Source organism: Psammomys obesus, unplaced genomic scaffold, assembly GCF_907164565.1.
Source record: "Psammomys obesus unplaced genomic scaffold, mPsaObe1.curated_primary_1811, whole genome shotgun sequence".
NCBI classification, from domain to species: domain Eukaryota; kingdom Metazoa; phylum Chordata; class Mammalia; order Rodentia; family Muridae; genus Psammomys; species Psammomys obesus.
In genome coordinates this window covers 8,397,198-8,418,160 of record NW_026586662.1, presented here as the reverse complement: position 1 = coordinate 8,418,160, position 20,963 = coordinate 8,397,198, and the positions used below count along the sequence as shown (strand labels likewise).

The 20,963-nt window shown below is 41.5% G+C and overlaps 1 protein-coding gene across 1 annotated transcript in view; it reads right to left on the bottom strand.

Moving 5' to 3' along the window:
- Positions 1 to 418: 418 nt before the first annotated feature.
- The window catches only part of Col12a1 (collagen type XII alpha 1 chain), a 114,988-nt gene continuing 94,443 nt past the window's right edge, over positions 419 to 20,963 (bottom strand). The window contains exons 53-66 of the mRNA XM_055602521.1: positions 19,872 to 19,949; positions 18,154 to 18,240; positions 16,430 to 16,483; positions 15,826 to 15,921; positions 15,014 to 15,067; positions 14,409 to 14,462; positions 11,449 to 11,502; positions 10,100 to 10,171; positions 7,130 to 7,165; positions 6,948 to 7,014; positions 6,081 to 6,269; positions 5,111 to 5,179; positions 3,593 to 3,763; positions 419 to 1,426 (exon numbers count right to left, since the gene is read on the bottom strand). Coding sequence (XP_055458496.1) covers positions 1,251 to 1,426; positions 3,593 to 3,763; positions 5,111 to 5,179; positions 6,081 to 6,269; positions 6,948 to 7,014; positions 7,130 to 7,165; positions 10,100 to 10,171; positions 11,449 to 11,502; positions 14,409 to 14,462; positions 15,014 to 15,067; positions 15,826 to 15,921; positions 16,430 to 16,483; positions 18,154 to 18,240; positions 19,872 to 19,949 — 1,257 coding nt within the window. The 3' untranslated portion in view covers positions 419 to 1,250. The remainder of the gene's footprint in view (positions 1,427 to 3,592; positions 3,764 to 5,110; positions 5,180 to 6,080; positions 6,270 to 6,947; positions 7,015 to 7,129; positions 7,166 to 10,099; positions 10,172 to 11,448; positions 11,503 to 14,408; positions 14,463 to 15,013; positions 15,068 to 15,825; positions 15,922 to 16,429; positions 16,484 to 18,153; positions 18,241 to 19,871; positions 19,950 to 20,963) is intronic.

Genomic DNA, 20,963 nt, shown 5'->3' with positions numbered 1-20,963 from the left:
TATTGCAATTTTAAGTGGAAAAGAAGGGTTTGCCTAAATTACATTTTTCCATTAAGGAATTTTCCTCTTTGCAATTAAATTTGCTATTGGGCAAAGTATAGAAAAGTAATTAAATGCATACAAAATCGTGTGGGCTGTAGATTATTTGGTTGTTTGGGGTCTCCTAGGATACCTCATTATTTTTCCACCAGCCCACACATCCTCTACATTCCTAATAAAACCTTGGGAATCTGCTGGGTTTTTTTAGGGCTCTCACCCCTGTATTCAATGACTTCACCGTAGCATTAAAAAGTTAAAGTTATTTAGCATAATTTAACAATATTAGCAATTATTTGTAATCGTATCCAAGGATGTGAATTTGTTTGTTGTAACAACCACTTAAGACCAAAAGGACCCAAAGAAAAAGACCACAACTGTGTCAAATTTTCAGTAGTTTTATTGAAAAATGCCTCTTTTTTTTGAGAAATAAATAATATAAGGCAGTGAAATTCACAATCTGCAGTTAAAATATAAAAGCAGCAATTCTATGTTCATAGTCTTGCAAACATTTCCAACTGCTTTGATAACTAAGAAACATGTTCTGCAAAAAGTTCATTCTAAATATACAACACAAACATGCAATTCCATTTCTGCAGAATAATCTGCAATTTGGCATAAATGTTAGTGTGTCAAAACAAGGACGCTAAAGCGATATGGAACAGTATCCAGTTGATACAATAACTTCGGCTATGTGGCTTAAGGTCTGTGGTTGTTAAAAGACTAAGCGCATTCTGTGCCCCAATGCGTGACAGGAGGAAGGAAAGAAATGTAAAACGCTGTAATGAGCTGGTGTTCCCTCCTTTTCGATTTTAGGACAGGAATGACTGGAAATGAGATGTGATTGAATTGCAGATTAGTACTACGAATGATAAAGGCCCTATCCGAATACACAGCTGCTCTGGTTTCCAGGGCTTGCTGCTTAACCTAAAAGTTTGGCTGCCTCGGCCCATCCTGGGCGCGTTGTCTCCGTGCAGCTTCTGTGAATGGCTTGTGCTATGAGCATTGGAACTGCAAAGGCAAAGATGTCTGTCTACAAGACTGTTGCGAGCTAGGCTGCCTGCAGAAACGAGGTTCTCTACAGTCAGAGAGGAGCACTCGTGGATGAAGCAACGTGGAGAAAATGTCACAGAAATGATGTATACTGCTGCTCTGTCTGACCTGTCAAAGAGAAGCCCAACACCTCCCACCTCAGTGAACGTGGGGGCTCAGGTTCACTGCCCAGGGCCTGGGCGCAGGGCTCGCCGCCAGCGCCTGTGGTCAGGGTGCTCCTGTTCAGCCTCGTCGGCGCCGTAGTCATCCTCATATTCTGCTGTCCTCTCAGGCTCCACAGGCACGATGAAGGGCTCACGATCAGGCAGGTAGGCCCCACCCTCGGGCACATAAGGCTCTGTCCGATTCAACATTACAGTTATGGCATGACTTGGAAGGTACACACACACACACAGCAAAAGTTAAGCCATCACCTAAGGCGACAGCGCTTAATCTCACAACCCGTAAACAGGAGCATTGTTGTTACAGTGTTCCGAGTATTTTTCATGTGCACATGTGCAGAGAGAATTTGGTGATCAGACAAGCAGGGGTGTGGGGCGGGGGCGGGAGACACCTTCAAAGATTCAGCAATAAATACAATCATTGCACAAAGCCTAGGAAGGATCAGAAACTGGGCCAAATAATTGTAAACACAGGACATAGGTAGGAGCTTTAGCGAATTCCTAAATGACTGCTCGTGACTTCCAACTCATCAGGTCAAAAGACAACTCAGAGAGGTGGGGCCATGAAGAGTATTGATGCCTAGAGACTGAACTCAGGGCAAAAGAAGCTGACACCAGGTTTTATCCAGTCCACGGTGTCTCCTGTGGCCGTGTCTCTCACACAGACGGTTTACAGCCAGTGGGTGAGGAACACGTGACCACAGCCACACAGGAAGGAATGGGGACTTTAAACGTTGGTTTGAAAAACTGCAGTTAAAAAAAAAAAAAACCCACATGCGCGTACACGCACAGAATACTGAGACGTCACATGCCCTGAACTCAGACACACTGCTAACAAGCCAGAGGGGAGCAGACGTGTTCGCTGTTATTACTGCAGAGAGCAAGCAGCCGACAGGCTTTGGTGCACAAGCGGGTTGTTGGGTTGTTACGAGATTTTAGTAGATGGGATCACGTACAGATCACGTACAGGCCACAGTTAGTTTATTATTTACACAGGACATTTCTCTTCAACCAGGTTAGTTGTCTTTCTTAACACGGCGTGTGTCTGCTGGTTAGTAGCTTATTAGGCACTTCCTTTGCAACCAAGGCTCTTCACAGCTGGGTTGGAACTTTTCTAAAAGATGGTTCTCTACGTTACTGCTGAAAAGCACTGGGCTGACATCACTGCTTTTGTGTCATTCGGGTTAGTCTCCACCCTCCTGTCTGATGCCGAACCCAGTTCGTTAACCGCATCTGCAGCAGGTTTCCATACAGACTCATTTTCTAACAAGCACGTGCGCAAACATCTCAGAAACGGGATTTTCATGTATTCAAACTGTAAGCAGCACTGGAGACTTAGAAAATTTGTTAGCCGGAACCTGAAACAGGTCAAAGATGATAGTTTTTAAAAGTTGAATTACTATGCAAAATATATATATATACATATCCATCTATGTAAATGTTAAAGTACATATATATATATATATATCCATATATTTTCAGTTCACATATGCCATTAGTCAGGAATAATTTAAATTTGCTTTACAAATACTTAAATTATCATCTTACGAATAGGTTACATGGAACTATGCATTTGGATTCATTATTACTTTTGATTATATAAAATTATGCACATAAATATATAGATATATAGATATTTCTATATTCAACTACTCATGCACTACTTGCTAGTAGCATACCGTATCAAACAGCAGTATCATTTTTAAACTTGCAAGATGCATGAGGGTGCACTAATGAAAAAGTCACCATTGACCACAACGTAAGCATCGTCTCTGTTCAGACCAACATGCCCCACAAACCTCGCATCCCCCAAAGTCAGGCCCAAGGTGTTTCTGCAGCCTACAACTGTGCAACACTAGAATTTCATTAACAACATTATGAAAATATTAAGCTCTAGATTGGATAAGCATCAATTCCATGGCAGGTGCGAGACAGTAAGTCCTTTCAGTTGTTTGTTTGCTATCACATGTAAATTAGACTCCAAAAATAATTCTTATATATATTTTTTTCACCATTCTTCAACTGTTTTCCTTTTTTTTAATCTCTCTATCTCTTCAGGTAAGAAAAAAGAAAAAAAACCTTATGAATTGGTAGCATTCATTTAACTCCCAAGAGAGTTGTAGAGAGGTTTGGTGAATCCAGAAACAAAGGAAGGAAAAATGTTTACTTAAATCCCAGTAGTAGAAAATGTTTGGGCTGTAGAAGTCAGCGACACTGTTGCATACTCAAACTACAGAACTGAAAAAGTTGACAGCTCCACAAAATCCTTAACTCTAGCTTCTTTAAATCCCTAGGCTTCATGTTTCTGAGAAATTGGGGTCCTTACAATGGCGACAACATACCTGGATAGCCTTGTCCATTGTACGGGATGCTGGCACACTGGGATGAATCACAATATCCAGGAGGACCAGGGGGTCCTCGGATACCTGAGTTTCCAGGACGACCAGGGGGACCAGGAGGGCCTCTTGAACCTGTAGACCCTGGTGGACCCGTTCGGGATTCTCCTTGTGGACCTAGTGTGACATAAAAACAAATACATTTTCCTTCTTGTCAAAAACACCTGACGTAGTCTCCAATACTCCAACATCTCCACTAACTTGAGACTAGACTGCTATTCACTGGTGCATGATAAGAAAATAATTCCTTAAGAAATCCCCACTATGAACCAATACTCACTACTGTAGCAATTTCACTGAAGGAAAAATGATTTAGCAAGAATTAACCCAACCTAAAATCATCTGTGAATTCTCTTGTTTGCTCCCACTACACGCAGAGACACGCATGACTGCAATAGTTGTAGCCGGGTGAGTGAGTTTCTAGTCCGTGTCTCTAGTACATGTGAAGCAAGTGACGTTCTTTCTGGATAAAGTGGCACTTAACATAATTAACATAAGCATGAAGATTTAACCACAGAGTTGGCCTTCGGGGCAAGGGTTCAGAAACTTCATAAAAAGAAGAAAAATGTGGGGCAGGCAGGGCCATGGCTTGGTGAGCAAAGGTGCTTGCTGCTGAGCTTGACAACCAGAGTTCAGTCCCCAGGACCCACGTGGTGGAAGAAGAGAACCAGTTCCCACAAGTTGTTCTCCGACCTCCACATGTACACCATGGACACATGTACCACGTGTACACGCGCATGCACACACAGATAGACAGACAGACAGATAGACAGATAGATAGGTTAGATTAGATGGATAGATGAATGGGTAGATGGATGGATAGATGGAAAGATGGATGATAGAGAAAGAAAGAAAGAAAGAAAGAAAGAAAGAAAGAAAGAAAGAAAGAAGGAAGGAAGGAAGGAAGGAAGGAAGGAAGGAAGGAAGGAAGGAAGGAAGGAAGGAAGGAAGGAAGGAAAGAATCAATGAAACAAAGAAACAAAGGAGAAAGAAAAGATTTTTTAAAACTTTAATAATAAAAAAAAGAAAATTCATTTTCAACCTAGCCAAAACAATGCATAAAACAACTGGACAGCAGCTACTGTTCCCTTGCAACATTTACAGAAATGTTACGATAAAAATTTGTGTCGCCTTTAAATTTTTCTCACTCTAAAAACCCCACGTTGAAAAATATTAGGAAAAAAAAACACAACAGTACAACAGTATTTGAAGGGAACAAAGTAAACAAAACATTTCGAAGAGAGCCCCTACAAAGAGAAAGTAACCCGCTCTTTACATCTGTAGCATTCACGCTTTCATATCCTAAAGCTGTTTGGCAAACACCTGGTAGGGCAGGCTCTTTAGTACAAAGAACACCCAAACTGAACTTTTCGCTAACAGATGCATGCCAGTACAAAGCTGAAACTATGAACTTGCTTCTCACCCTGAACGTGCTTTTCTAGCCTGACATCTTAACAAACCTACCTGGCGGCCCAGGTGGCCCTCGGGGTCCTTGAGACCCAATACCTCTTTCTCCTTTCTCTCCAGGCAAACCTACACAATGAAAAGAAAAAAAAAAAAGTAAAATAAAAGCATGGGAAATTTTTATCTGGAAACACAGTTTTTCATCTTAAATAATAATAATTCAAGCAACTCATTTCCTTAGTGAAAACAGAACCTAATTTTTCCCAGAAGTTTACTCCTTAAGCCAAATTCTTTCTAGACATTTGTGTAATTCCAGATTCGTGGCCAAGAAACAAATCTGGCTGAACGTCAGAGGGGAATTATTTGAAGGATACAAATATGCCTATAATATATTGTCAAATAGCAATTAAAAACAGAGAGGGCCTTTCAGGTAGAACTGTGTGAGCACAGCAGCCACACCATTACATAGTAGGGTTATATAACTCTTGAAGCAGGCACCCACTGGCCTGAAACATCTGGAAGTAGAAAAAAAATCCCATTTTTCCTTTTCAGTTTCATTTATCTACCATGAAATTTAAGTCAAACAAATATCCAAAAACCAATGCCAGGTCCCGAATGAAGGAACAGAAAGAATTTGGACCTAAAAGCCATTGGGCTGCTTAGATGCCCTCAGCTGCTGCTCCATTCTTGCCACAGTCACAGCACTTAGTAAGACTTGTGCCTGATTCCTTATGCCAAGACAACACTTCCCACCAAAGTCACGAGAGAAAAAAAAAAAAATCAGTGGACAGAAATATCTCTACTGAGATCTGCCGAAAACAGCATCCATTTTCTCACACTCCTATTGCCGGGATACAGAGCTCTGTGCCCTGCAAGTTCCCTAAAAGCAGCTCCCAGACAGCTCTTCTGGACTGTCCAAATTGCACTGAAGTGGCTTGCCAAAATTCTGCCTTCCAAATGCTTCCGACCTGCCAAGTCCCCTCACATGCAAGCCCTTCCTTTGTGTCTGCAGAAAGCCTGAAAGACCCACCTCGTTCCCCAGGGGGTCCCTGCATCCCTGGTGTGCCGGGGAATCCTGGTCGCCCCCCAGGCCCTGGTTCTCCTCTGGCTCCAGCACTGCCAGGGGGCCCCGGGGGCCCTGGTGGGCCAGGCTGGTTACGACTTGAGTGGTAATCATTTGGAATCTGATTCAGCATCTGATTGAATCTGCTCATCTGGCCTGTAAATAGAAAGAGGGCTTGTTAGAAGGAAACCTAGCTCCCTTCCCTTTCCTCTCCAGGGAGTGTTCCAGTCAGAACAAACGATAAAAATAAGGCACATCAGCCACACGAAGTGACCTCTTGGTCCGTGGTCATTTGCACAAAAGGCTGAACTGAAACCGTAAGCGTTATTATGAATATAAGAGCTGTCCAAGCGTGATGTGGCTCTGACATACATTGCCATCCAGTGTGGCAAATAATGTCACTCAAAGGAAAGAAAACTCCTTTGAAATTAGGACAGCATGTCCTTTTTCTAGGTACCTAATGTAATAACGCCCAGGTTTTGCCACAACTGAGAACTTTGGTTAAATGTCTGTTGAAAGATATACTATTGGGGGAGGGGGGGGGGGCTCATTTCAAAGCACAATAGTTCCTGTGTTTAGAACATGGTCAAGGAACTCTCCTTTCTAACAAAGCAAATGAAGCAATTTTGAGGGATGTGTTGCTCAGGACCATGCTGTGAGAGAAGCACTGATGAAACTTCGGAGGGCAAGCCCTGGGTTCAAGGCTTGGCCATGCTCCGTCTTCAGGCATGGAACAGTATTAGCCCGAAACATCTCTGATCAATTCTGTGACTCCTTCTGGATTATCCCCTCAGTTAACTTTAAAAGTCGCTCAAATGGTGAGCAATAAGTTACCACTTATCAGCTGTTCACAGACTTGTCTTGCAACTGCTCGCATCATGTTCTGGGAAGCAACATCTCCCTGGTTAATAGAATTAAAAAAAAAAAAAAACACATTAAAATGTTACTTCTGTAGTTTCAGGCTTCAAAGTTTAACACCTGAAATAAAATTAAGTCAAAGTCTAAGAAATACGTACCCTATCGCCTTTTTCTCCTTTTAACCCAGATTGACCCTGAAACACAGGAATTTAGCATTTTAGAAACAGGAAGATAGCTTTGATCTAAAACAGTGGCTCCCAACCTTCCTAATGCTGTGACCCTTTAATACAGTTGTTCATATTGTGGTGGACCCCAACCATAAGATTGCTTTTCTGTTGTTTTCAATTTTACAGTTACCTTCATAACTGTAACTTTGCTAACGTTACAGATCAAAATATAAATATCGGATAGGTGAAGTCTGTGAAAAAATCATTTGACTCTCAAGGGGGCGGCGACCCATGGGTTGAGAATCACCAGTCTTAAATGACGCACAAACCTCAACAGTGATACAGAAGGCAGAGTCTGTTGTCTGATTCACCAGCAAAATGGTGCATCACGCTTAAAACCACACCGCTAACATTCCTCTCTTCTGTAAAAACAATCTAACCCCACCACCACCAAATAGGCCCTTCCAAAGCCTTGCTCTGATGTGAGCCTTAGAAAGACAATTAGTGAAAGCTACGTATCGTCCACCACATAGACTTGCAACTGAAATATGCTCTCTTGGACTCAAACTGCCTCTGAACTATCACACCTTAAATTACCATGGTTCCTTAGCTGCTTACTATGGGATACACAAAAAGCTTGATATCCATTCCTTTCCAATAAGAACCAGTGAAAAGGGCTTTCTGTCAGCTCCCTCATTCTCTGATTAGTCTGTACATTGGGTAGGAAAGAATACTGGTGCTTTTCTTTCTTAATTCACCTCATATCCAACCAACCACAGTCTTCATCATACTCAGTCAGAAGCCCTCCCTGTCCAGGAGAGATCCTTGGAGGGTAAGAACTTCCTGTCTTCCTATCTTTTCAAACTGCCAACTGTCATTACAAAAGGAACATACCAGTCATTAACAAAGCTGATGTTGGGATACTATTTCAGCTAAACCAACTTGAACCATCCCCATGAATGGCTGAGTCCAAGCCAAGGCTTAGTGTAATATTCCGTTATTCTCTTAACTGCCTCCTCTACTTTCTGTTTGTGCTCTTGATAGCCTGTTCTTGATACAGATGCCAGAATGTGATTTTAAAAAAAAATTAGATTATCTCACTTCTTTGTCCTGAGATATGGGGTCCAAATAAATGTATGTTGAATTATAGCCATATTAAGAAAAACTTGTGCTTAGCATCCTCATTACAAAAACAATTTTTTTGTGAAAATACTAATATTGATTATGCAAACTTGCTATTATTATTATTATTATTTCTTGCTCTTTTGAAATGTTTCTGACTTAATTTTTGTATTTGTTGTTGGCCTAGATTGTTTAATTTTTGAGAAACTGACACATGAACACTGTATTTATACCATAACCACACTTCTACCTCTCTCTTTAGCTCCTCTCATGTATCCCGTCTCAATTATTATTGCTACACACACACACACACACACCCTACTGAGTCCATTTAATGTTTCTCATACGTTTATATGTTTAGGGTGACCACTTGGGGTTGAGGTCCTTCTCCCCGCAGCCACTGGCTGCCTAGAGTTCTTCATGTGGGGGTGAGACCTTGTGAGACCACACCAGCTCATGTCGGCTTGTCACCTGCTGTCGTCACTACGCAGTCTTGTTCAGACAACCATACTGTCAGGAGTCCATGGGAATAGCTTCCCTGTCATCTTGTCCGTGATCTTGTTGAAGCCTCCTGACTACCAGCCACTGGCAACCACGCCTCAAGTAAAAGCGATTAGAAGCAGCAGGACTTAGGCCTCACGCTAACTCGAAGCAGAGCCTGAAGCCTGTGAAACCCAGTGGTCATCTCAAATACTTGCAGGTTTTTTAGAAACTCCGAATTCAACTGGCAGGTACTAATTTGAAAGCACACAGCAGGTGCTATGCTACTGCAATTCTTATTTCTAACCCAACACAGGAATGAGAGAGAGCTAAATCGGATATAAATTGAGAAAGCACCACATTGGAAAAAGAAAAAGAACCAACTTTCTCCTTTATCTATGCCTTCTTGTTTATTTTTTTTTTTTTTGTGCCAAGTGTTGAACACATGGCCTTGCATGTGCTAGGCAAGCACTCCACCACTGAGCTGCAGCCTCAGCCTCATAAATAAGTCTGTGTGCACATGGACATGTGCTGTGAGGGCGTTTGCATGTACAGATGCTCACGTGCTCCACTGCACACTTGTGGAGCTCTGAGGATGGCCTCAGTGTTCATCCTCAACTCCCACAATGTTTGAGACCAGGTTTCTGCTGTTTTGCCAATGTGGATGCCAGATACCTTGCCTGAGAGCTTTCAGGGATTCTCCCATTTCTTCCTCCCACCTCTTCCTTCCACTAGGATTTCAGAAATTCATGCTACCTGTCCAGCTTTTGGAAGTGTTCTGGGAATTCAAATTTATAACCTCATGCTTGCATGGCCATCATTTTTACCCAATAAGCCATCTCTCTAGGCCCAGATAAATACTTTGAAGACTGGTCTGACTCTACAGCACCCTCAGTTATGAAACAAAAAAGCAGTGGTGCCGCCGGGTAGCGCTATGAAAGGGTTAACATTCATAAACTGAGGCCGAAGGCGCCCTGCTCCATGATCGTGTATTTTTATGTCTTAAGCAGCATACCATTTATAAATAAAAGGAATGATTTTGCTGACCCAGCTCTGAGGCTCTGAGTGTTTATACAGTGCAGAAAAAAATGTGTCTTGGCTCGCAATCCCTTCCTCCTTTTAAAGAAACCCAGTGACCACAATTTTCATCCCAGGATATTATAGCGACCCAGCCGGGGGGTTGGGGGAAACGGCCTTCAGAAATATTCCTGAGTCAAATCCTGGGGTTTATCATCTTTTCAGCAGATGCTCCCACATATTTATGGCTGAGATAACCCACATATGCTCTAGCCTTGGAGTTCTCGTTATCCACGTCCACAGGAGAATGGAAGGTGGTAGGCACGCAAGCCATCTACTTACAGGTCTGCCATGGTCTCCAGGTTTTCCTGGTTTCCCACTTGGTCCTGTGACTCCTGGAGATCCTGGGGTTCCCTACAAGCACAGGCCAAGAAAGGGAATGTTATGACAAGGAAAAAATCCTAGCCGCGGCAACTATTAAAACTGCAGCCAGACTTAAAAACTTTCAAAAGGAGCACAATACCATTACACAGTAAGGAAGAGGAAAGACATATTTTAAGGTAACTTGAGGAGGGGGGGAGGATCTTGGAAGTTCTGTCTGAAATATGTCTTGAGACCAATAGAGAAATAAATGCACGCGTGTTACCAGCTTCGCAATTTGTAGGCTACAATCCGACAGTAAATTTATTACAAAGCATATTTACAGAAAGACTCTCCCAAACTTTTAGTGTGTTTCTGAAGCAAAATAAAAATGAAAGCTTCAAAAGACAGGGGTGGAAACGTTGGGCTAGAGGGGAATTAAGAAGGTGGCTGGGCTTATCCTGCTTTGGCCACACTTCTGGCATCTGTAGAGGAGTCTAGAAATCAGTTCTTCCTCTGGGACATTCCCCCAGGCTCCACGTCTCTCTATCCTATCAGCACTCTTCATCCCACCAAAACCACAAGAATTTCTCCTTGTTGCTTTTAAGTCAACTTTCAGGCATTTCCACCATATATCTACTGGGCTATTTATAATATAGTATCCAATACATCATGCTCTACAGCCTACCATTTCCATTGAATGGAATCATAAGATTTTACAAAATATTTCACTATAAACTTATGCAAAATTTGAGCTCTGTAGTACATGCTTAGATTTAGTATTTACTTAAACCTTCCTTACCTAAAAACATATGTATTATATATAAATAATACGACCATTTAAGCCTATGCCCTGGAATGTTTGAACTGGGCCATCCAGGGGGCACAGCCATTATTTCCATCTCATTTTGATATAGCCTATGGGCGGTTCTACTCTAACAAGTTTCAGAATCTCTATCCTGTTTCTTCTCCACAAAGCCTAAGAGAGCCCTTTGTTTAAGCTGTAGACCTCAGGTTCAGGAGGTAACTACTGAGCCTCTGAACCTAAGCACCCACTAAGGAAGAAAATCAAGAGACTAACCAGATAGCGGCCAAGTCGAGCTGAGATTTTATCTCGAACATAACTTGATGAAACGTCTGTATTTTGACATATCTGTTTTTTCTAGCACCTTCTGATTTATGAAACAGAAACAAGCAGTTTCTGCAACAATATACCCCACAGCACAAAGGGACGGAAACTCAAATCAGGTCATCTTTTCTAGCAAAGTGGAAAGAAAGGAGAAGAAGGCAGGAGACCACAATAGAGGCAATATAACCCGCTCGGCCCTTACCGGCGGCCCAGGAGGGCCTCTTGGTCCCATTGCGCCATCTTTCCCAGTGAAACCCTATAGTGTGAAAATGAAATAACATGTTAGGAGGAAAATGAAATGAGGCTAAATAGATCACTAAGGGTGAAAGGATGACAAGAAATACTGAGTACAATTTGGTGTTTGGTAGGTAAGCTTTCACTGTGAAGACTGCATGAGGGAAAAAAAAAAAAACTCATTTCAATTCACATTATACTTTTACTGAGTAACCGGTTCCTGTGCTCATTCATTTGTTACAAGTAAAACCATTTTAAATGTGAAGCTAATCTTTTTCAAAGAAGGTGGATGCTGGTTTTTACTTCTTCAAAAGTGCAAAGAAGGGGGAAGGGAGATTGGCCCTGTCTGCTAAGCAGTTGCCCTCCAAAAAGGGCAAATCTGTATCAGCTGCTGCCCACCCAAAGAGAAAAGGAAGCTCTCCATTCTCACAGCCAGCATTAAGCTTTCTCCCTTCATCAGCAGGGCCGAGCTGTGTCTGTGTGAGCAGCAAGGGAAAGGCAGGGTGCACCTCCCTGCAGAGCTGCCCTCTGGCCCCTGTGTCCGCACTGCTGTGCTCTTTCTCTGTGAACGGTGCCAAGTGACCTCTGCCTGGCGTGAGTCACCCGCTACCTAGTTAGCTTTCATTCCCAACAACAGATCTCTGAAACCCAGCCGAGGACTTCTGAGTCAGTTTGCTGTTTATGGTTGCTGCATTCCTCTGTCAGAAATGATTCTTGTCCCAATTTCTACAGAGAATAAGAATGATCAGTACCAGGCACGGTCAACCCACGTCTGTAATTCTAGCATTTGGGAGGCTGAGACAGGAGGATTGCTGTGAGTTCTGGGCCAGCCTGGTTTTAAAAAAATAATAATAAGTCATTCATGAAAAACTTATTGTTTTTGTCCATGATTATTCAGTCTTCATATTTCTCAGTCCACTGACTTCACAAAAGCAGAAACTGTAAAGGTTTTATTTAAGGGAGTTTTAGAAATACTCCATATCCCAATAAAGAAATCTTTTCAGAAAGCTGAAGGGATAAACTTCCAGTCTGCACGCTGAAGGAGCTAGGCCTGCTTAATAAAAACCAGACTCGGAGTCCATCTGATACAAAATCAACATTACTTCTGAGAGCCACTTAAGACACAAAAATGTTCCAGTAGCTTTGCTGAGATGGTCAGAATGGAATTTCTTCCATCTAAACATACGCAGAGATCTGCTACCTAGTACACTCTTTCCATCTTTTAGGGAGTATCGTATTTTGTTTTAATAATCTATAGTCATGATTTGGACTTCCTGGGCAACTATCTCTTTGAGGAACATGTCTAAATTGCAAAAAGGGATATTTAATCTGGCATCTTTAAAAGGGTTATCTGAAGCCACCTGCAGACCCTCACACTGCAAGCCTGCAAGCGTTATCACTGTGTCCACCTGTGTAACAATGTTGAAAGGGACTAGTGATCATTTTACATAAATATATATATTAGATACATGTACATGGGATTTTTCTGTTGTTCCTCATTTAGAAATCAACCCCACTGGCAGAACCCTGTATCTCCATGGTCCTTGGCCTCGCTTTCCTTCAATTTCCATCTCTGAGTACCTGTTACTTTCTTATTTGTGGGAGAGGGCAAGATATTATACTCGCCCTATGAAATTGTTCATGTCCTTCCCCTTCTGTACACCTTTTTTTTTTTTAGCCTCAGAGGCAGTTTACTAAGCAATAGGCAGGTGAGTACGGCTGTGGAAGAAGCAAGGGAATGAGTTCATAATTTTTTTCCTCATCTTCACCCCAGGAGACCAGAGTGGCCTCACAGGAATGCTGGGCACGGGTTAGGGTTTCAGAGAAGAAAAGCACAGTCGTCCCAATGCCTCACCCTCCCAGGTGCAGCGGCGTCCTGAGCGCCTGTGGCGAGGGGTGAGTCTCGGGGACCACCGCACCTCCCCCTGAAGCACACACGGAGATGGGTTGTGACCATGTGTGCAGCCAGCTCTCGGCAGCAATCCAGCCCACTGCCACTTTCTCAGCACCACATTAAGGTTGCTTTGGTTTGGTTTGGTTTGGTTTGGTTTGGTTTGGTTTGGTTTGGTTTGGTTTGGTTTGGTTTGGTTTTGATGGAAAAGGCTGAGATGTTACCTTTTCTTTTCACCTCCATTCTTCTTATAATGAAGAAATTGGAACAACGGTAAAACGGGAACCTGAACCGTCTGCCCCAACTGCCACTTTAAAAAGTTGCTGAGGTACAAATACGCCAGTCCGGGTCTCCAAACCTGTTATCAGAGTCTATGGCTTGCTCTGTGACTTGTCTGTTTCTCCCAAATGTCAGAGGAAGCGTGGGGATAACGCTTGGGAGCACATCGCCCAGTAGTCTGAGTCATCTTGGTGAACTGCTGCTCCGCAGAGTGACAGCTCCTTGCCGGAAATGACTTGTGGATATTAAGGTTAACAAATCATGTTTACTGATGGCAGTCAAGGGCAAACTTGGATACTGCCACAAGCAGAGAATGTCTCGACCAAGTACCAGCTCTTTACACCAGCAGCAACCTCAGAAGTGGCACTTGCCATCTAAACGTGTAGGGAGTTCATCAGGACTTGAAAAGAAAATGCTGTGAGAGTTAAGGCTACCCTCCAAGTTATGTAACGATTTCAAGTTCAGGATCTAAAACAATTTCCTGAGTCTCTTGAATGGCTTTCTGATCAGTTAAAAAGCTATTTACTGGGCTTTTTTTTAAATAACAACTTTAAATTTCTGAAAATTAAAATTTCAATTACTTCCTCCCAAAGTGCTATCAGTTTCTTTAAGGGAACTCAAGTTGGATCTGATGTTGGTTGGTCCACTGATAATAGCTTTGAAGCTCTCCAAAATATATGTGAGTTCTACATCTCCAACTATGCATACAGGATTGTGGGGATTTTGTAATTGATACATATTAAAGGCCCAAAACTTACTCTGTCTCCTGGTGGTCCCACTGGTCCTGGTGGGCCAGGTAATCCTGGGGTTCCCTACACAAAATGGAGTAAACAATAAGTGTACACTAATGTACTGTTTGTGTTTAAAAAAAAAAAAAAAGATTCTTAGTAGTCTTCAAAAATAAAAAAAATAAAAAAAAGTTTGACAGCTCTGAAAAGAAACAGAAGACTATGGCCAAACACAGTGCAGGGCATGTAGACATTAGTCAGCAAGGGAATATCAGAGTTAAACAGCATGAAGAGTGAGAGCAGAGTATGAAATGCGATTCCAGTGAGGCACACGCACAGGCTGGCCCTTCCCTACTCAAGCTTGGTTGGCTTTTTTTATATCTTTTTTTTTTTCATATAATATATTCTGTTCAGGCTTTTCCCTTTCTCCAGATTCTCCCAGCTCCTTCCCACCCAGCAAACTCCACCCGTCTCAAACAAAATTGCAACACTCAAAAGACAACCTTTTCAACAGAGCATTACAAGTAAGAGGAAAAAAAAGAAAGAAAGAAAGAAAGAAAAGGAAGAAATGAAGGAAAGGAAGAGGAAAAAGAATAAGAAAGAAAGAAAAAGGAGGGGTAATTTTAAGAACTCACTGTCCGGCCCGGAAGCCCTGGCTCTCCTGCATCACCTTTCATTCCCTGGCGACCCTAGAGTGGAAAGTGAGAAGACGGTTCTCAGCTATTATGGAGATTAAATTTGTCAGGAATAAAGGAGTCACTTGTGCATTGTATTACTTTGTAAGTAGAAATTCAGAGACATGCACATAACTCTGTTTTAAAAGGAGATAAACCCATTTTTTTAATTAACACTTTCTAACCAATAAATGCCATGCTTAGTTTCTACTTAATGTTATAATACTGATATATAATTATGGGATAATGTATTTACTTTGAAAGAATATAGTTTAACAAAAGTGATATATGCATTGCTTTTAGAAAGTTTTGAGAGATCAAATAAGAGGGACAATTTTCCATAGTTACTTATTGCATCTCCCATTTACATATCTAAAATAATATTCATCAGATGACATCATCTGAGTGGCTAGCCTTGCATTTTCCTGGAAAACATTTGAATTTAGAACAACATAAAAAAATATTGCAGATAAACCAGTCCTGGTCGCTCAGGGCTCTCACCCCAGCGACTAGGGAGACTGAGGCAGAAGAATCAGAAGTTCAAGTCCTACACTCACCACAGAGTGAGCTCAAAACCCTGTCTCCAAATAGGAAGCTTATAAAGGGATGGGGATGGCACATAAATTTTAGGATCTTGCATAGCATTTATGAGGCTCTAGGTTCAAACCCTGGTACCAAAAACAGCTGAAGGGAGACACAACAAAACAAGGTTAAAAAAAAAGAATGTTGCAAAGCCAACGTTTTCATTTACTATAGAAAGCCTTTATGCTTACCTGTTCCCCTGGAATGGAGAGTCCATTGGGTCCCTGGGGTCCTGGAGGACCCTGGGGACCTGGAGGGCCTGTGTCTCCACGAGGACCTGGAGGACCCTAAAATATATGAGGAAAAGAGAAAGAAGAAGAACATGATGTAATACCTTCCAGTGAGAACATTCAGAGGCTTCTCTTCAGAGCATAAAGGCATCATTCCTTAGTCTTTGCAAAAATGTTAAAGTATCTACTTGTATAAAACTGTATTGATGCCATTTTTGGTTCCCTTTATTACATGTTTAAAAAGTGGAATATGCAATAAATTCACAAGAAAACTTACATTTCAATAATAGTCTTACTAAAAGTAGACTTTTTAAAGTAAAAAAAAAAAACATCGTATAATATGTGCTATATCTGTATTCATAGATTTCCATGAGCTCAAAGTTCAAGTTTCATGATATTTAATCTGCAAGACTTGTTCATTACATGTGAAACCAAGAACAGTGATGTAAATTGATGTACACTAAACCAAAAGTAACTTGCCCAATGTCAAATACCACCTGCAAGGAAATTTAAACAACTAGACTTCAACATAGTAATGAATACTTAGAGTATTAAATGTACTTACGACTGCCCCATTGATGCCTCTTTCACCTCTGGGGCCCTTTGCACCAGGTCCTCCCTAAAACACAGAAAAGAAACACATTTTGGTGTGAGAATAAGGAAAACAGAAGTTATTATATAAAAAATAGTTATTTGAGAAGGAATGCATTCCCTAATGGTCAATACTTAACACTGTTATTTGCAAAATATTAAAGAAAAATTGCCACATCAAAGCTGGGCTGGAACTCTGTGGCCAGACACTACCCTAGCATGTGCAAAGCCATGATTTGAGCCCCAGCATGGCTAAGAAATAAATGTGTATCACACACACACACATACAGGACAATAGAATGTCAAAACTTCACAAACTATGTTTCCTGGTGTTAGTCACAGCACTTGAATTAAAAGAATTATTTGAGAATTATATGAATTACATTCTCTAAGGAAAACAACCAAAAGAATTATATTCTTCAAGGAAAGTATCCAAATCTCTCAAGACCTCGGAGCATACACTTACAAAACAAGAATTCAAGGACCAACAAATAAAGTCAAAGTAAATATGATAGGGACAACAAATAACAGTACCTCAAAACCAGAGAAAAAATCTGAGAAGTATCTGTCCAAGACATATGCCAGGTGCCTCTCAGATTTATGATACTAATTCCAGGGACATTTTGAATCTGTACATAAAAAGTTGCCTTATAATAAACCTAACATCAAATCATTTGCTATAACCCAAGTCCCAAGAATCACAAAGACTGATGTTCTCACTATCTTTGTGTTACTCCTATATCAATAACCTATTTTCTTAAAATACCGGAGGTTAGAGCAATCACTTCCGCTCCCCAATGGAGCTCAAGTCAAGTATTAGAAATCAACCCAAAATCGAGGCATTACACACTGATTGATCAGTGTGCTCTTTCATAGCTGCCATTTTCAGTGTTTCCCTTTGTGTTTTCTTAGTCTCCCATCCCCATCTTGCAGAGTGCCAGGCCATAGTATCATCACTCAATTTATTCCAAGTTCCAGTACTTTCTCCAAGTGCTCATACTGTGACCATATATTTGAATGTCATCTGTATGTGTTATGTTCATGGTGTGTCTGATAGGTCAAGTAGATATGTTTTAGGTTCTAAGCAAGTTGTTCTTGGCCAGCTCCCCAAACCATGGCTCTATTCCATTCATACAAAAAAAAATTTTTTTCAGGAGATAGAAGACATTTCCAAGCTCTTGTATTTACACATGGAAACCCAGACTTGAAGAGTGCCAACGTCATTGTCTGAGTAGCCAGAGAAAAGGTCCAAGCACTCAAGTCAAATCCTCTTCCTCTTTTTAAAAAAGAATGCTTATTACATTTATTAGTTTATTTGTTTGTGCATGGGGGTTGAGGAACATGTGTGCCAAGCAAGGCACATGTGTGGAAATGAGAGGACAACTTGCACAAGTTGATTCTTTTGTTCAATTCTGTGGGCCCAGGGATAACACACAGGTCCTTAGGTTTGGCCGTGAGCACCTTTACCCACTGACTCATCTTGCCAGCTCCCCAATTTGCCTCTTGATTTTCTTCATTTCGTATCTCAAAGTCTGTTAGAAAGATGGCTGGGGATATTATAGCATACTCTTATCATCGAAAACACAAATGGATAAAAAAGATCTTAGGGCCTCCGTACTGACAAACAGGTGACCACTCCAAAGAGCCGCTCCAAAGAAAACTTTCAACAATGATAGGTAACAATCTCTGTTTCCTTACTGCGGGGCCTGGGGGGCCTGGAGGTCCAACGCTGTCCTGTGTACACGTGCAAGCATTCGGAAGAGCAGGGCATTTTGCTTCGTCTCTCTGAAGTTTGAAAAGATCGTTTGTATATAAACTTAGTGAGAAGTGGAGGTTGACACACCATCCAGTGGCCCTATTTACATTTATGAGAATCTTTTTCCCAACTGAAAAAGCAATCTGAAAGCAAACTGAAAGCAATCGCTGCTAGCTCACCATCTCTTATAGATGATCTAACATTAGAACTTTCTCAGCCCCTTTGTACTTTACTTGAGCAAATCACAGATAACCAAGTAGTGTTAATAAGGTTAGCAGGGCCACTGGTTATTTAACCCAGTTTTCTTTATTCCCCATTATAGAAATGCTATCTATCTTAAAAGTCAACTTCTGTTTTATTCAGGAAAAAAAAATGCAAAGCCCTTTCCGGGGTCTTCAAGCCTCTCTCTGTTCTGTAAGCCAGTGTGTGTGTCCCATTTTGTACCACGTCCCTACTTCACTGTCCTATGCCCCCGCACCACCAATCCCAGGTCACATTTCTCAGACGACTGGAGCACTATGGGCTTAGAGGTGGAGTGTCTGCATCTGTCGTCCACATGGTTTGTTCCTTCACTTCCCTGGGACCTCTGCTTAACTCTCCTAACACTGAAAGCTGATGGCACCTGCCATCACTCCCCATCCCTTTGCCTTGATGTGGTTTTCATCTGAGGGCCCTGCTCATAACCCAGATAGATCATCCTTAGGTATCTGAGAGGTGAAGTTCCAGGACCTCCTGAAAACACCAGCACCTAAGGATACTACAGTCCCTTATATAAAATGCTGCAGTTTTTGCATGTAGCCTAAGTACATTCTCCTGCATGCTTGAGATCACGTCTAGGTTATTCAGTACAATATAGTGCTATGAATAGCTGTTCCATTATGCTATTAGGAAATAATGACAATAAAGTGTCTGTGTGAGGCTGACAAATATCCCAGTCAGGAAAACATTAGAGCAAGAATTATGCTTATAAGTTCAATAGATTCAGTCTTTGTTACTATGTCCAGTCTATCTTTGGTTAAATCCTCAAATGAAAAGCCCAGACTCAGGGAGATCCAGTGCATCTATTCGCTCATTTCCCTCACTGCCTTTCACAGGTACTCGCTTTTTACTACAACGCTATCATACTGAAGAATTGATTGTTTATAATAATTGTTCACTAACTATTTAATAGTATACACTTATCTGGCAGATGCATGAAGCTGCGCTTGCCAAAAGCTTCGTATCACCAACACTGAACTTTAAAACTGTTACCTATATGCCTATATACCACACACACACATGTATTTATGTAGGTACGTATGTATGGATATATGCATGTATGTATTCCTTCTATCAAAAGATTCTTAATTATCCAGAAAAGTGATAGCTTATTTAGTAAAAGGCTGTTAAGCAGTAGGAGGTCCACAGTAAGCCATTTTATCAAACATGTTGACTCAGCATGACTTTCCTGGCTGCTGTTGAGACAATTTCCAGATATGGTCTTGTGCATTCCTATCCTTCCAGCAAAGGGTCCCATGAGTCCTGGCATGAGTGCACACACATGCATATCCCTGGGTTCCAATCTAGAGCTGTAGCTGTTGAGTGCTATTTCCTCTCCCAGACCATTTGCATCAGAAAGGCTCCCTCTTAGGAACTCAAAGCCAAGACAGGGTTTACTCACCCTAGAGGGAATATCACAGCATCTGTCTCTACTGGTCCACACGGGGCTGCAGACAATGTCAAAGCTCTGGATTTGGAACTGCGAACAACCAAACAGCAACATCAGCTAAGCATGCAGGAAGACGGTTTAGGTTTAAACATTTTAATCTTGCCAACTCCAGGCAGATTCTCCCAAGAGCTTGCACTCTTGAGAGGGTTGTAATGCTTGTGTGAGGAAAAACATTAAAAAAGTATGCCTAAAAGAGACAGTAGTGGGAACTGCGTCTGACCAGATCCTATTCCTGATTCACTAGCTGAAAAGAAATGTTTGAATGAGATATTTAAAAATATTAGTTTCTGTATTTAAATTAATTTGAATACTGCACACATTTAAATCAATCTTTAAAGGTATGTCTTTGTAGAACAGTAATATTAAAGAAACTGTCATCTTATTCTACAGTTGATGATCTGTGCTTTAGAAGTTATTATGTAGGAATACACTAAATTATTGTGGCTGTTTTGTGGTATTTGTTTGTTTGTTTGTTTGTTTGTTTGTTTGTTGAGACAAAGTTTCTCCATATATAGCCTTGGCTGTCTTGGAACTCACTTTATAGACCATGCTGGCCTTGAACTCAGAGATCCTCCTGCTGCCTCCTGAGTACTTGGATGAAAAGCATGTGCCACCACACCCAGCCTAGACTAATAATTATTTTTTATTTTTATTAATTACAGTTTATTCACTTTGTATCCCCCTCTAGCTCCCTCCCTCCTCCCCTCCCAATCCCACCCTCCCTTCCCCTTCTCCACTCATGTCCCTCCCCAAGTCCATTGATGGGGGAGGTCTAGACTAATAATTTTTAAGGCTCTCAACTGAACAATTTCAGTGAAGCATATGGCTTCTGTCTTTTTAGAATTAAAGTAGAACTGTTGGGGGGGGGGGGGAACCCATCCATTCTTTGATGATTTCCTCCTGCAGCCAGAAGGTACCACAGAGGCTGTTGGGGGGAAAAAGACATTGACACCTCACCCTACTCACAACTCTACACACTACAATACCAAGCAAGTAACCAACTGCTCTCTGAGAGGATCTGGTGTCTGCTCCACCAGAGGGAAT